The 15,432-nt window shown below is 41.9% G+C and overlaps 1 protein-coding gene across 1 annotated transcript in view; it reads right to left on the minus strand.

The window, feature by feature from the left end:
* The window catches only part of LOC105841898 (nephrin), a 205,316-nt gene that overhangs the window by 15,471 nt on the left and 174,413 nt on the right, over window positions 1-15,432 (minus strand). Inside the window, exons 7-10 of the mRNA XM_021349120.3 lie at window positions 8,547-8,701; window positions 6,828-6,972; window positions 6,091-6,221; window positions 4,976-5,135 (exon numbers count right to left, since the gene is read on the minus strand). Of these exons, the coding sequence (XP_021204795.2) occupies window positions 4,976-5,135; window positions 6,091-6,221; window positions 6,828-6,972; window positions 8,547-8,701 (591 nt within the window). The remainder of the gene's footprint in view (window positions 1-4,975; window positions 5,136-6,090; window positions 6,222-6,827; window positions 6,973-8,546; window positions 8,702-15,432) is intronic.

Here is a 15,432-nt window from a genome sequence, read left to right on the forward strand (position 1 = left end):
AAATGAGTACAGTTGGATTGCCAGATTCTGGTTTGATCTTTTTTTTTACTTATTTTATTGCTCAGGAGGGACGAGGTCACGGCCCACCTGGGTTTAAGTGATTACCGGAACCCAAAAACATCTACAATGTAAATTCCACCACCTTCTTTGAGACAAGAGTCTCAGTTTAACACTACAACGGCTGCCTTGCCCTTCAAATTGAAACAAATTACTGCTTTAAAGCAGAAATAGGCAGGACTGTGGTACCTTTTTTTTTTTTTTTTTTAACGCTGAGGAATCCATTTACGGATACCCGGTCCGGGGGGGTAACGAACCGGGTTATCTCGGACTCCGGCGCCTCCTGAGAGGAAGAGGGGGACGAGAAGGTCCTCCACCTCCCCGAATTCCTCGCAAGAGACTACGCCTTGAAAAAGGCGCGCGAAGCACTTGCCCCGCAGAGCGACTACCGACTAAACCCCATCGAGCTCCACCACACCGGCTACACCAGACCTACGGTACCGCAGTGCGCGCCGAAAGTCCGCCTTCGTCGGTACCCGTCCTGATGATAAGACGGGATTTCATCTCCGGGAAAATCCCAAAGGACGTCATTTCGGAAGATACACCGTGGGCGGCGCACAGGAGCCACGTTGCACCGCCCCACCACCGGACCGACAGTCGAGTACCGGGCGCCCCCCCACCCGCCACCTGATAGTCTTTACGGGGGAGGACTGTGGTACCTACTCGTGTGCACTTACGAGGCATCGTACCACCAGTTTTTTTGGTTGAATAGATTAGAAAAATATTAAAGCGTGATCTCTCATCACAAGGGAAAGGAGAGTACCAATGTTGCAATCAATGGCCTTAATGCGTGGACCTCTATGAAGGGATTTCTCTTTCGAATACCATGAACAGTCTAGCTTTAGCCCATTTACATTATGTAAGCTCATACTTTTAGATATAATGAGATTTATTGCAGCTTTACTGTACTAATAAGAATGTAGGGACCCTAGATGCTTGTCAAACGATCTGTGAAAACGGTAAAGTATCCGAATGGTCGTGAAAGGTTACAGGGATACTTCTTGGAATTGCGGCACCAGACAAAAGGGTCCTTCTTTGCAGTAAACGCGGTTTAACGGGTTGAATTAAACTAAGCTCATTTCACCCCTCTCGGAGACTTATCCAGAGAGTTCACTTCTTCAGACACAAGTTTTAATCGTCTCTCCTGCATCACGTTCCGAGAGAGAGGCTGATGTTCGATATCTTGCGCATCCCCCATGCTGTCATCTGCACAGCAATGCATGCCATCAATAAATAACATGTCATCAGTGACAGGATACAGGATAAAGAGCAGGAGGAGAGCACCGAACGTTGTGGAACACCAGTCTTAATGATCATAGTATCAGAGAAGCAGTCATCAACGACGACTGTGATGCTACACTCATCCAACAAGCTAGTGATCCAGTTGTTAGCTTACAAAGTCCTTCGGGGATTCCGTATGCTGATAACGTGCACAAAAGCTGAGCGGCCGTGATGGTAGCCGTACTGGCAGAGTGCCACCATTGTGATTGCGACACGGCAGAGCATACGCTCGTCGCCTGCCCCGCATGGGAGGGGTGGCGCCGTGTCCTCGTCGCAAAAATAGGAAACGACTTGTCATTGCCGAGTCTTGTGGCATCGCTGCTCGGCGACGAGACGAGATAGGTCCATTACGTATTATTATATGGTATATAACTAAATATACATAGATATGCCGGTGTCAATTTTACTAGTGTACATAGATTTGAGAGTTGGAACTCATGTCTCAAGGTAAGTGGCAGTATTTACGTCGTTGATATCGATGAGCTTCGGTGAGTGATTAATACCATATTGGTAGTAAGTTCGCTATAGAATGTTGACTAGGCAATTTAACAATAACAGTGACATTATCATCGTATTTTTTTTAAATTGTAACATATATTTAAAACAAAATAGGTAAATCAGTTTAAAAACATCATAAAATAATGAGTGCGACTATCAATTTTGCGATCATCGGTGATATATTTGACGGGCGAGGCCGTTTGTATTTCCTTTACTGAAATTCCGAGATTTAAACGACGATTTCATACGACACGCCGTGTATTCCGCTCGACGTTTTAATCCTGGTTATTTATTGATTATTTTAATTCGTACTCTTTTAGAAAATATTTGGAATATCGCCTTTAAGTACCTAATATAGGGCTGACAACTATTCAATTTGCACAACGTCGTCATAATATTTATTCTGCGAATTCTATTATTCGAATTTGGACCAAAATTACTGACACATTAAGGTTTGGATTTATTTTAAAGATCTCACATTTTGGTTTTTTTATTATTACCTAATTGTTTTCTTTTACTAGCACTAGAGCTACATAAATAAATAAATAAATGATTGACAGAGGAGAAAAAGGTATAAATCCTATACTGCTTTATTTTTTTTACCTCATCCGAGGCAGGCTGGGATGTAAGGTGGTATTTTACGAGGATCACGTATCTCCTCGGCACCCGGCCTCCATGGGACGCCAAACCGTCCGTGGTTGGCGTCACCACAACAAATGACAGACTTAAAGGAACAATGCCAAAGGAAACGAAAAAACGTGCTATGTTTGGTAATTTCTGAAATGATCCGACTACGCTGAAATTTAAAAACTGCGAACTACAGCATTTAAAAAGTAATTACCTAATAGGATGTTCCTAGTAGGTGTTCGAGAATGACTTCTGCTTTAAAACAATTCAAACTAACAAAATAGCTTTATCATCCGTAGCTTACTACGCCTTACTAGCCTAGCAACCTTCCCTGTGCGTACATTTAGCTATTCTGCTTATTACCAGTATGCCATGCAGGAGGTATTGCCTGTATGCCGCGCTGGAGATATTCTGCCGATCCTGCCTATTTCTGCCGTAAAGCACTATACTTGGGGCTATAACCTCTTCCATGCAATTGAGACATTAGTCTTACGTCTCAAGTTGAGCTTCTATAACAGTATAACGATTTGGACGTTGATATTTGTTAGTTCTTCCACATTAAATGAGATTAACCACTTAGGCGTTTTAATAAAAATTTAAAAACTACTAGTCACAAAATATAATCCCTAAATTATTATTCATTTCCTGTGAAGTTTAATTACATGAATAGTATTCACGCTACACTACTTCGTAGGTTAAAACGTTTTTTCCTAAGTTACACGGTTAAACACGAGTAGAGACTAGTATTAATCGTTACGATATTTCCGTACGATACGATTTTTAAAATTAGTTTCATTGTTGTCATTCAATTATCAAGTATTATGCTAGTTTACCTACATTACATGTATGTCAAATTACGAATAGTAAAAAATATATTAGTCATCTGATACTTAACACATACAACTCAACTAGCTTGAGGTTTAAGTTTATAAAAAAATAAATAAATTTATCATATTATATCAAATCATCAAATATATCAAAATAAATTTCCTCTGTCACAAAAAAATGTATTGACCGATTCTCTTTTGCAAGGTAATTCAAGAGGTCAAATGATCGATACGAGGCAATATTAAAAAGAGTTCAATTACTTTTAAGATTGGTAACAATCGAATTGCTTGGAATCCCGTCAAAAATTGTATATTTACATTGGTAATGGTTTAGGTAGGATTAGTTATTTGGTTCCCTGCTAGTACGTTTTACTAGTAGTCTGCCAAGTCGCAGCGTATTGTTGAGTTTTCTCCTTAAGCTTCGCTTAAAGAAGGACAGGTCAAATTTTCGGGAAACACCTTGAAGGGCAGTTCATTTGTTTGCTAGAATCGGATAAAAATTAGCAAATAATACCTCTGCGAACGTATTGTGAATAAAACAGTGGTTCAAGATAGCATGGACGTAGCTTCAGTGATGTGCGGTGCTATGGTAAAGAACAGAGGATAAATTCCTCACAGAACATACAGTGTAATGATCGGCATTCTTAAAGAATCGGATAGCGATATCGGATTGTAACTTGAGCCCATTCTAAGCCTTGCACTAAAAACCGTCGCGCAACTTGCGTGTTTATCGTTATCGTGCGATGGAAATATAGTTTTATTATTAGTCATTATCTGCTATTCGCGTTAATGGATTTATATTTTACTTTAATATCCTCAATGACAGTTTTATCGCGTTAGCTTTTTTAGAAATAATAGTCTCCGTTGAACTATTTTAAAACTGTACGTGAAACTTTTAATTGATTTTGTACGTTTTTTAGCAATTTTAGGGTTGGGATCGAAGCCACGTAATCGAGGCAATCAAAAAAACTACGCCTAAGCCTTGCCAAGTTTTGTTGTGGGCTGTTTCAAAACTTTTAATCATATTTGAACTAAAATCTTACTAAACGTCTCATGAAGTTATTTGCGTATTAAAAAAACTCATTAACAAATTTTAATCCTATTGGAAGAATGATATTTGAATCAATAAATTCATTAAAATATTTTATTGAAATAAGCCTACGTAAGAGTAGATTTCCATGAGTTCACGCATCAAAATACAGTCTCAACAGTGAGAAGATACACCAAGGAACTCAGAGTTTCTTTCTAAATAGATGTATAATTTAATTCGGTATATTTAGAAGGTGATACTGTAGTGGTTGAATAACTAAGCAAATTTTAAGCTGTAAAAGTAGTTTTAATTTTTCCCACTTGCCTTTCTTGCATATTTATAGCGCATATTTTTAAGAATCAAAATTGACAAAGCTTCAATTTACTTGTTAATTATTAAATTGATTTGTAGATTTAGATTAATTCAAGAAAGATCCTCCAAATTAGTTCAAAGTGCAAGTTCAAATTTAATATGAGATTTTTTACTTTATGTTAAGCAAGCAAGCGAGTGCAGAATTTATATCAAATCGCAAAATAGAGAGTGTCTTTATTTTTCAAGAGATATTAAATTGGGCTAATGTATTCATAGCTATTAATCACCCGGTCAATATATATCCTGAACGGGAGTCAGTTGTATAATTGTGATAATTACTCACATATAACTTGGAGATTGAATGGTGATGATCGACCGTCGCCTTCGACGTTTGAAGCCGTACAAGAATACCTTCCAGATTGTTCTTTGGCGACGCTCTGCAGAGCCAAATGGGCCGGTCCAGCTATAACACCGGCCCGTTGATTGTGTGCCATAATTTGACCCTAAAAGAAGTACAGGCTGAGAGATATCAATTTTTCCAATGAAATACGTACTTAACAAATGCTCACGATTGTCTTCAACGGTGAAGGAATAACATCGTGTAATTAAAATCAAATCCGCAAACATTATAATTTGCGTAATTACTGGTGGTAGGACGACTTGTGAGTCCGTACGGGTAGGTATCACTACGCTGCCTATTTTTGCCGTGAAGCAGTAATGCGTTTCGGTTTGAAGGGCGGGGGAGCCGTTGTACTGTTAAAAGAGACCTTACAACTCATGTCTTAAGGTGGGTGGCGTCATTTACGTTGTAGATGTCTATGGGCTCTGGTAACCACTTGTCATCAGGTGGGCCGTGAGCTCGTTCACTTAACTAAGCAATAAAGAAAAATAACACGTGTGGCACTCGGGGTCTGCCGCGGTAAAGCTATTGCATAGCATTTTTTTATCAACTTATGCAATTATAATTATACAATAATAATTTAATATTAAAACAATAATAATAAAATAAGACCACGCTATATTTATAAACATTAACAAAAGCAAAACATTAACTGTCCCCTTCACACTCATAAGCTAGACCGCGCGAGAGAGAGATGGGTAGACTTTTCATGATGCGCATGCAGTGCGACGTCACGCCGTGCGCTTATTCACAAACACTACACAAGCGCAACCTGTGAATGTATTGAATGCGAGCTACATGGTAGGCGGAGTGGGGGTGTTAGGTTTTATTTTCGTTACGAAATTTCTTGATTCCGTCGCCGCACTCAAAGCCCGCGATAAAAGCTATGCAATAGCTTGAAAAAACAAAGTCATTCCGTTAGTAACACATAGCTACTTATTTTATAAATACCTACATAATTAATTAATTTATAACAAATCTAATAAATTTAACTAACGTTCCTGAAACAATATGATTTAAAACGTAATATCAAACGTATAAGTATAATTTTTACTTACATTATGTTCCCATACAACTTTGTAAGCCGGTGGATTTGCTTCGACCACGCATTCGAAGTACACGTCGTCGCCTTCTTCAATATCGTTAGGGTTCAATTTTGAGCCGAGTCTTAATTTAACTATCGGTACGTCTGTATGAATATAAACAGAACTTTATAACTTATCGAACGAAATCAGTAATCATTCTTCTAGTATAAGATGCCTGGTGTGGTCGTATTAAGGGATGTATTTTTCAAACAGAAAATTTGCTATTACGTGTTCACCGAAATGGTCATCATAAATGTGGCGTCGATAGAAACTAAAACACACTGAAATACACTATATATTTGTGTATTGGCTGTAGGTCACATTGAGTCCTCTTTTGCTGATAGATACTACGAAGCTTTGCTCTTGTTGCGGCTAGTCTTTACAGATTCAGGTTGAGCCTGTGTGTTCTCCTACTCGTCCTCGCTTAGCTGGATTAGCCCCTTAGGCGAATAGGTAGGCCAACAGTATAGAGGGTATTATGATGGAATCTCTAGTAGACACTATATTTTCGATATGGTTCCTATTTGACTATAGTGTGTACTTAATAATACCATGTAGCCAGAATTAATATAATAAAAAATTTCGAATGTAGATATTCTATATTTCACCTAGCTATTTCGAACAAACTTCACAATAATTTAAATCATAACAAAAATAAACAACAAAACCTTACTTCGGAATCCGCATCGAAATATAACAGATACACTCACAGTGTAAATTTAAACTCATGCTTGTTTCTATGGTGGTATGGTCGAGAATCGTATGCGCCGCCCGGCAGGTCAACGTGTGCCCGTTGTGGCCCATCTGTGGCGTCCACCGCAGTACGGAAACGGTTTCGTTGCGGTCTTCCGAATCCTGAAAATTCATTCGGTTAGTTTTTTTTGTTATGGTTTTTTGATGTTCAGCCTTCCTTTAATGTTTAACAGTAATAATTCAAATCATTCTGAAAGACTAATGGTAACTTAGTAAAAGCTACAAAATTATTTTATATATTTTTTTTATTGCCCTTGTAGGCAGACGAGCATACGACCCACCTGATGGTGAGTGGTTACCGTCGCCCATGGATTTGGCCCATGGACATGAATTGGACATGGAAAATGCCAGGGGTAGAGCCAAGCCGCTGCCTACTGAAATTTTATATTACCGCTAATTTATAATTTTTTTTTTATTGCTTAGATGGGTGGACGAGCTCACAGCCCACCTGGTGTTAAGTGGTTACTGGAGCCCATAGACATCTACAACGTAAATGCGCCATCCACCTTGAGATATAATATTCAATTATACTGTGTATTTACAGAGTAATTATAATACACAATAAAAGTATATTTAGTTCATTAGGCGTATTTATTATGACGATTGGGAAAAACAAAAAGGAACATAATTAACTTTGGATAGAAATATTGAAGTACAAATTATAATTAAATATTAAACAAACTCAATTATATTGAATGTGATTTCAATATTTGATTATTTCCTCCTCAATCTTGTAATAGAACAGTTAATTCGTATAATATTATGGAAATTGTTATGAAACCTCCTTAAAACGTAACATTACGTACGTACTAATTACGTTTTCAAACGATAAACATCATTCAAGTCTTCTCCGTAAACTAGTACCTTCTGAATAGCTTCTTTAGCTAGCTGTGAACTATCCAGCTACCAAGTAATCATTGCTGGTGGTCTCGCCCAATTACCCTGAAATCATCATTCAAGACCCCTTCGTAAACTAGTACCTTCTGAATAGCTTCTTTAGCTAGCTGTGAACTATCCAGCCACCAAGTAATCATTGCTGGTGGTCTCGCCCAATTACCCTGAAATCATCATTCAAGACCCCTTCGTAAACTAGTACCTTCTGAATAGCTTCTTTAGCTAGCTGTGAACTATCCAGCCACCAAGTAATCATTGCTGGTGGTCTCGCTCAATTACCCTGAAATCATCATTCAAGACCCCTTCGTAAACTAGTACCTTCTGAATAGCTTCTTTAGCTAGCTGTGAACTATCCAGCCACCAAGTAATCATTGCTGGTGGTCTCGCCCAATTACCCTGAAATCATCATTCAAGACCCCTTCGTAAACTAGTACCTTCTGAATAGCTTCTTTAGCTAGCTGTGAACTATCCAGCCACCAAGTAATCATTGCTGGTGGTCTCGCTCAATTACCCTGAAATCATCATTCAAGACCCCTTCGTAAACTAGTACCTTCTGAATAGCTTCTTTAGCTAGCTGTGAACTATCCAGCCACCAAGTAATCATTGCTGGTGGTCTCGCCCAATTACCCTGAAATCATCATTCAAGACCCCTTCGTAAACTAGTACCTTCTGAATAGCTTCTTTAGCTAGCTGTGAACTATCCAGCCACCAAGTAATCATTGCTGGTGGTCTCGCCCAATTACCCTGAAATCATCATTCAAGACCCCTTTGTAAACTAGTACCTTCTGAATAGCTTCTTTAGCTAGCTGTGAACTATCCAGCCACCAAGTAATCATCGCCGGCGGTCTCGCCCCAACTGCCCTGCAGGTCAATTCGGCTGTCTGCCCCACGGATAGCGGCTGCTCCCTTGCTAGTATCTCAACGAGGAGTGGACGTACTGAGGACAATTATTATTATTAAGCACACTGAGTTTCTCGGCGGATCTTCTCAATGGGTCGCGAGTCCGATCCGGTGGTAGCGATTCAGCGAAGCACTGTCCTTGCTAGGGCTGGTAATAGTAAGTCATACTGAACCCCGTGAGCATGCCTACACATCTGGCGAAGCTAAGATAACTGCCCGAGGTCACTAGCATATTATGTAGGCAACAAAAATGATCAAAGATAACGTAACGTACTTCTTCATGTCAATTGTGAGAATAGAGGTCGAAGTCAACGAATTTGACAAAATTTGTAAAACAACTAACCCATCCTTCATACCGATACGTATGATTATTTTTGTGGAGTAATAGGCACGATGATGAACTTAGCGAGCATTTAAAAATCGTTCTTAAAAAACTAAACCTTTCTCGAATTAATATTTAAAAAAATACATAAAGTTATATTTAAAGTATATATATATATATATATATATATATATATATACATATATAATTTTTTACTCTGCGCTTACGCTCCATCGAGGCAATGTCAGAACTCGACTCAGACCACCGACCTGTCGTCATGCAGCTCGGTCGCCCACTCAACCGCGAACCAGATACGAGGACCATGGTGGATTGGAAGAAGCTGGGCACGTGCTTAGCTGACACCGCTCCACCAATCCTCCCTTGCGGCCCGGATTCAACTCCATCCCCCGAGGACACCGTCGAATCCATAAATATCTTCACTGATCACGTCTCGACGGCGATCACAAGATCTTCAAAGCAAGTTGATGTGGAGGACTGCTTCCACCGCATCAGACTTTCCCCCGATCTTAGGGACCTCGTAAGAGTTAGGAACGCGGCAATCCGGGCCTACGATCGATATCCCACGGATTCAAACCGGACTCGGATGCGTCGCTTACAGCGGGAGGTCAAATCCCGCTTGAGCGACGCCCGAAACGAAAACTGGGATAGTTATTTAAAAGAACTCGCGCCCACTCACCAAGCATACTGGCGACTAGCTAGGACCCTCAAGTCCGAAACTATCGTCACTATGCCGCCTCTCGTACGCCCCTCAGGCCAATCACCGGCTTACGATGACGATGACAAGGCAGAGTTGCTGGCCGATGCACTGCAAGAGCAGTGCACCACCAGCACTCAACACGCGGACCCCGAACACACCGAGTTCGTCGACAGGGAGGTCGAGCGCAGAGCTTCCCTGCCGCCCTCGGACGCGTTACCCCCCATTACCACTTCCGAGGTCAAGGAGGCGATCGATAGCCTGCAACCACGGAAAGCTCCCGGCTCCGACGGCATCCGCAACCGCGCGCTTAAACTGTTACCAGCCCAACTGATAACGATATTGGCCACCATATTAAATGCTGCTATGACGAACTGCATCTTTCCCGCGGCGTGGAAAGAAGCGGACGTTATCGGCATACACAAGCCGGGCAAACCAAAGAACGAAACCGCGAGTTACCGCCCCATCAGTCTCCTCCCGGCGATAGGCAAACTATACGAACGGCTCCTTCGTAAACGCCTCTGGGACTTCGTATCCGCGAATAAAATTCTTTATTTATTTATTTATTATTTTATTTATTTATTTATGTACACACAGAAAACAAGACACAGTACAGAGTAATAGGAAAATTATGTACAAAGGCACTGCTTATTTCTTTGAGAAATCTCTTCCAGCAGACCTGCGAGAGGATAATGAGAATAATAATAAAATGTGATAAGTGTGTGTAGAACAAATAACACATAACTAAAATAACAAATACAACATGAGAATTATAGCACATACACATAGCAAATATTATAAGTAACACAGTAACACTCGTATATGCGAAGAGTATAGAACCATGATCATTCGGTTGATGATAGATAAAATTGTTTGACCTTGTATTTAAAAACAGAAACAGACTTGCAAACTCGGATGTCAGCCAGCAACGAATTCCACAGTCTGACCGCGTGCACAGTAAAGGAGTGAGAATAGAAATTGGTTTTGTGGGAAGGGAATAACAAAACAGAACGTTGGTTGGACCTGCAGGGAGCATCAGGAGAACGAATGAAAGAGAATCGCTCACGTAAATATAAGGGAGAAGTGGGCTTATGTAGGATATTGAATAGGAGACATAATATTCGAGTATTCCTACGAAGGCGTATAGGGAGCCATTTAAGTTCTTTGCGAAAATGAGAAACATGATCGAATTTTCTGAGATTGTATATAAAACGGATACATAGATTTTGCATCCTCTCAAGCTTGTTTGAGAGCTCCTCAGTGGCATCCAAGTAGCAGGCATCGGCGTAATCAATTATGGGTAGAATGAGAGCTTGGACGAGAGATATTTTTGTATGCTGAGGTAAGAAGCCCTGCAGACATCTCAACGAGTGCAAGGCAAAGTGCACCTTCCTACTAATCTCAGCAACGTGAGAACTCCACGAAAGATGTCGATCTACAATAACACCCAGGTTTTTAACTGAATCGGTTAGAGTTATTTGAGTCCCATCCAAATAAATTGGGGGGAGTATAGGATCGCTGAGTCTACTGCGCAATTGTTTACCCCCTATAATGATAGCCTGTGATTTTCCCGGATTAATGTGCAGACCGTAGGCTTTTGCCCATTCACTGATAGACTTCAGATCACTGTTCATCGCAGCAATAGCCGATTCAACTTCAGGCTCCGAGAAGTGGCAATATAGCTGGAGATCGTCTGCGTAGAGGTGGAATTTAGAAGATATAAGCCTAGTGACAGAGTTTATAAACACAGAAAACAGAAGAGGAGAAAGAACACCACCTTGGGGAACGCCCGCACTGACGTTCTGCCAATCCGAGAAAGTCTCGTCAAGACGGACACATTGCGAGCGCCCCCGAAGGTAACTATCAAACCAGTTAATAGCAGACGAGGAGATATTGTTTGATTTGAGTATTTCGAGCAGAACATCGAAGTCAACAGAGTTAAAAGCGCTGCTGAAATCTAACAACACTAATAAAGTTAGTTGTTTGTTTTCCATGGCCCAGCGAATGTCATCGGTCACTTTTAGAAGAGCTGTAACCGTGCTGTGGCCCTTGCGAAAACCAGATTGGAAGGAGCTAAGAAGATTGTGGGAGAGGAGAAAAGACGACAGCTGACGGTGGACAATGTGCTCAAGGACTTTGGAAAGAAAAGGAAGTATAGATATAGGCCGGAACTGAGATGGCAAAATAGGATTGGGGCTTTTTGGGATAGGAACAACGTAGGCTTGTTTCCAAGAATCAGGAAAGTTGCTAGAGGTAAAGGAAAAATTGAAAATATGGGTAAGTATAGGTGCTACTGTTGGAAGAATTAGGGCAATCATTTTAGAGCATACGTTATCAATTCCAACAGCTGTGGATGAGATGGAGAAAAAGGAATTACGGACATCAGCAACCGAGACTGGACTTAAGTCAAAAATAGGGATCCGGGGTACGGATAGACTTGAAATCTTAAGCAACGTGGTCGTCTTTGACGAATCACTGAGTGACACCGGAGGGAGAGAAAAATGCTTATTGAGGGCGCACAAGTCAGTATCCTTGACAGAAGAGACCGGAGTTTTGCCAATGCCGACAGATTTAAGGAATCTCCAAGTATGAGCAGGGCTGCGATTTTCAAGTGATTTGTGAAAGTAAAGTCTTTTAGCATCTCTGCACAAACGGTTGCACCGGTTGCGCAGTGCTTTGTATATGGCCAGGCTGTGTTCAGTGGGGCAACGTTTGTATCTTCTTTTGGCTTTGTCCCTGCGAGCCATCAGAGTTTTAATATCCGGCGTTAACCACGGTGCAGGTTTATGTTTAATTCGAACTCGACGGACGGGGGCATGCTGATCAAACAAACTGATTACCTTATAATTAAAAGAATTGACCATGTCGTTAATGTTATGGTGTTCAAGAATACAAGACCAGTCGGTATTATTTACATCCCGTCGCAACGCTCCCAGATCAATACCCTTGTAATTGCGAAGTAGGAGAAATTGTGAATTACGTTTAGGGGGTCGAACACGATAGGAGAGATAAATCAAGTCATGATAAGAAAAGGAAGCGGAGAGTTGACCATGAGTGATAACATTATCAGGAGAAGATACTATCATGAGATCAAGTAAAGAAGGAGTACAATTAGGAGAAAAAAGACTTATAGACGAGCAGTTTGGATTCCGCGCCAGACACTCGTGCGTCCATCAAGTGCACCGCCTCACGGAGCACATCTTACTAGGGCTGAACAGGCGGAAACCCATTCCGACAGGAGCCCTCTTCTTCGATATAGCGAAGGCGTTCGACAAAGTCTGGCACAACGGTTTGATATACAAACTGTATAACATGGGAGTGCCAGACAGACTCGTGCTCATCATACGAGACTACTTGTCGAACCGTTCGTTCCGATATCGAGTCGAGGGAACGCGTTCCCGGCCCCGTCACGTCACAGCCGGAGTCCCGCAAGGCTCCGCCCTCTCCCCGTTACTATTCAGTTTGTATATCAACGATATACCCCGGTCTCCGGAGACCCATCTGGCGCTCTTCGCCGATGACACCGCCATCTACTACTCGTGTAGGAAGAAGGCGTTGCTTCATCGACGACTTCAGACCGCAGCTACCACCATGGGACAGTGTTTCCGGAAGTGGCGCATCGACATTAACCCCACGAAAAGCACAGCGGTGCTCTTCAAAAGGGGTCGCCCTCCGAACACCACGCTGAGCATCCCCCTCCCGACTAGGCGCGTCAATACCCCCGCCCCCGCCGTTCGCCCAATCACGATGTTCGACCAGCCCATACCGTGGGCCCCGAAGGTCAAATATTTAGGCGTCACCCTCGACAGTAGGATGACATTCCGCCCCCACATCAAGACGGTACGCGACCGTGCCGCCTTCATTCTAGGACGTCTCTACCCGATGATATGTAGGCGAAGTAAAATGTCCCTTAGAAATAAGGTGACACTCTACAAAACTTGCATACGCCCCGTCATGACCTATGCAAGTGTAGTGTTCGCTCACGCGGCCCGCATACACTTAAAATCCTTTCAAATCATTCAATCCCGTTTTTGCAGGATAGCCGTCGGAGCCCCGTGGTTCGTCAGGAACGTCGACCTCCATGACGACCTGGACTTAGAGTCCATCAGTAAGTATCTGCAGTCGGCGTCCATGCGCCACTTCGATAAAGCGGCACGACACGAGAACCCTCTCATCGTGGCCGCCGGTAACTACATTCCCGATCCTGCGGACAGAATGGAAAGCAGTCGACGTCGCCCAAAACACGTCATCTCGGATCCTCCCGATCCACTAACGGTGCTTTTAGGTACTTCAAGCACCGGTCACCGTTCTCGTCGAACCCGTCGCTTGCGACGAAGGGCTCGACGAGTAAATTAACTCTCAGACACAGCCCACTGAGTTTCTCGCCGGATCTTTTCAGTGGGTCGCGTTTCCGATCCGGTGGTAGATTCTGCGAAGCACGGCTCTTGCTAGGGTTCGTGTTAGCAACATCGTCAGGTTTGAGCCCCGTGAGCTCACCTACTAAAGTTAGGGTTACGCTGACATAGCCTCTCAAGGCTATCAGCATAGGTAGGAAAAAAAAAAAAAAAAAAAAAATTTTTTTTTTACTGCCCTTGAAGGGAGATGATACGGCCCATTTGATGGTGAGTGGTTATTGTCGCTCATGGACCTCAGCAATGTCAGGGACAAAGCCAAGCCGTTGCCTACTGTTAAGTACTCTCTTATCTCTATATTTAACCTATGTCCCTTATATTGCATTTAATAATTAGATGACACATGAAGTTAACGGTTTCGCATGACGGTGTCTGTGAGTCCCTTTCGTTTCCCATTTCAGGCTCCTATTAAAATTGTTATTTATGTTCTAATTAATCTATTCTATCTATTCTAATTATTGGAATTTTTTATAGACCTTATACCTAGTCAGGTCATAAATTCTGTCACATGTTTAATGTAAAATAATTGAAACAAGTTTATTCATTATGTAACCGTTCATATACCAAAATGAACTTAACAAAACATAGATTCTTATGACACTAAAGTTTATTCAAAATGACCTCCGTGAGTTTGAATACAGGCCTTCAATCTGCGCGGCCAGTCGTCTATCGCAGCACGAACGAGGTCCATGTCAATATCGGCGGCTGCCTTAATCAAGGATGTCTTGAGTGACTCCAAATTGGGATGAGGCTTTGAGCACGCCTTTTTCTCCAAGTGTTGCCATATCTTGTAATCTAACGGATTCAAATCTGGACTGGAGGAGAGCCAGTCTTCGTGCCGGATGAAGTCGATTTCACGCGCCGTCAGCCAGTCTTGTGTGCTCTTCGCTCTATGAGCTGGCGCCGAATCTTGTTGGAATACCCAGTGCCTGTTATTGAACATGGTATGAGAAACAGGTTTCACAAGGTTCGTCAGGACTGTATTTTGATACACAACTGCATTCGTTTTTACACCTTTCTCACAAAAATGTACCTCTGTTAAGCCCCAATAAGAAACTCCCAACCATACCATGAGCGAGGATGGAAAATGACCTCGTTGGACACGCATAATACGGTTGCTCGCTTCTTCACTACTGTGTGCGTACACTTTATAATTTTGTTTGTTGTAGCTCTCTTCTACGGTAAAAATTTTTTCATTAAAAAAAAAAAAATCCCGATGTTTTTTCCCCACGTACCGCTTCAACAAAGCGCGGCATCTCTTCAGTCTCAGGTCCATTAGACGAGCATTCAAACGATGTCCTGTTTTTCTTCGATATGCC

Source organism: Bombyx mori, chromosome 13 (assembly GCF_030269925.1).
Source record: "Bombyx mori chromosome 13, ASM3026992v2".
NCBI lineage: Eukaryota > Metazoa > Arthropoda > Insecta > Lepidoptera > Bombycidae > Bombyx > Bombyx mori.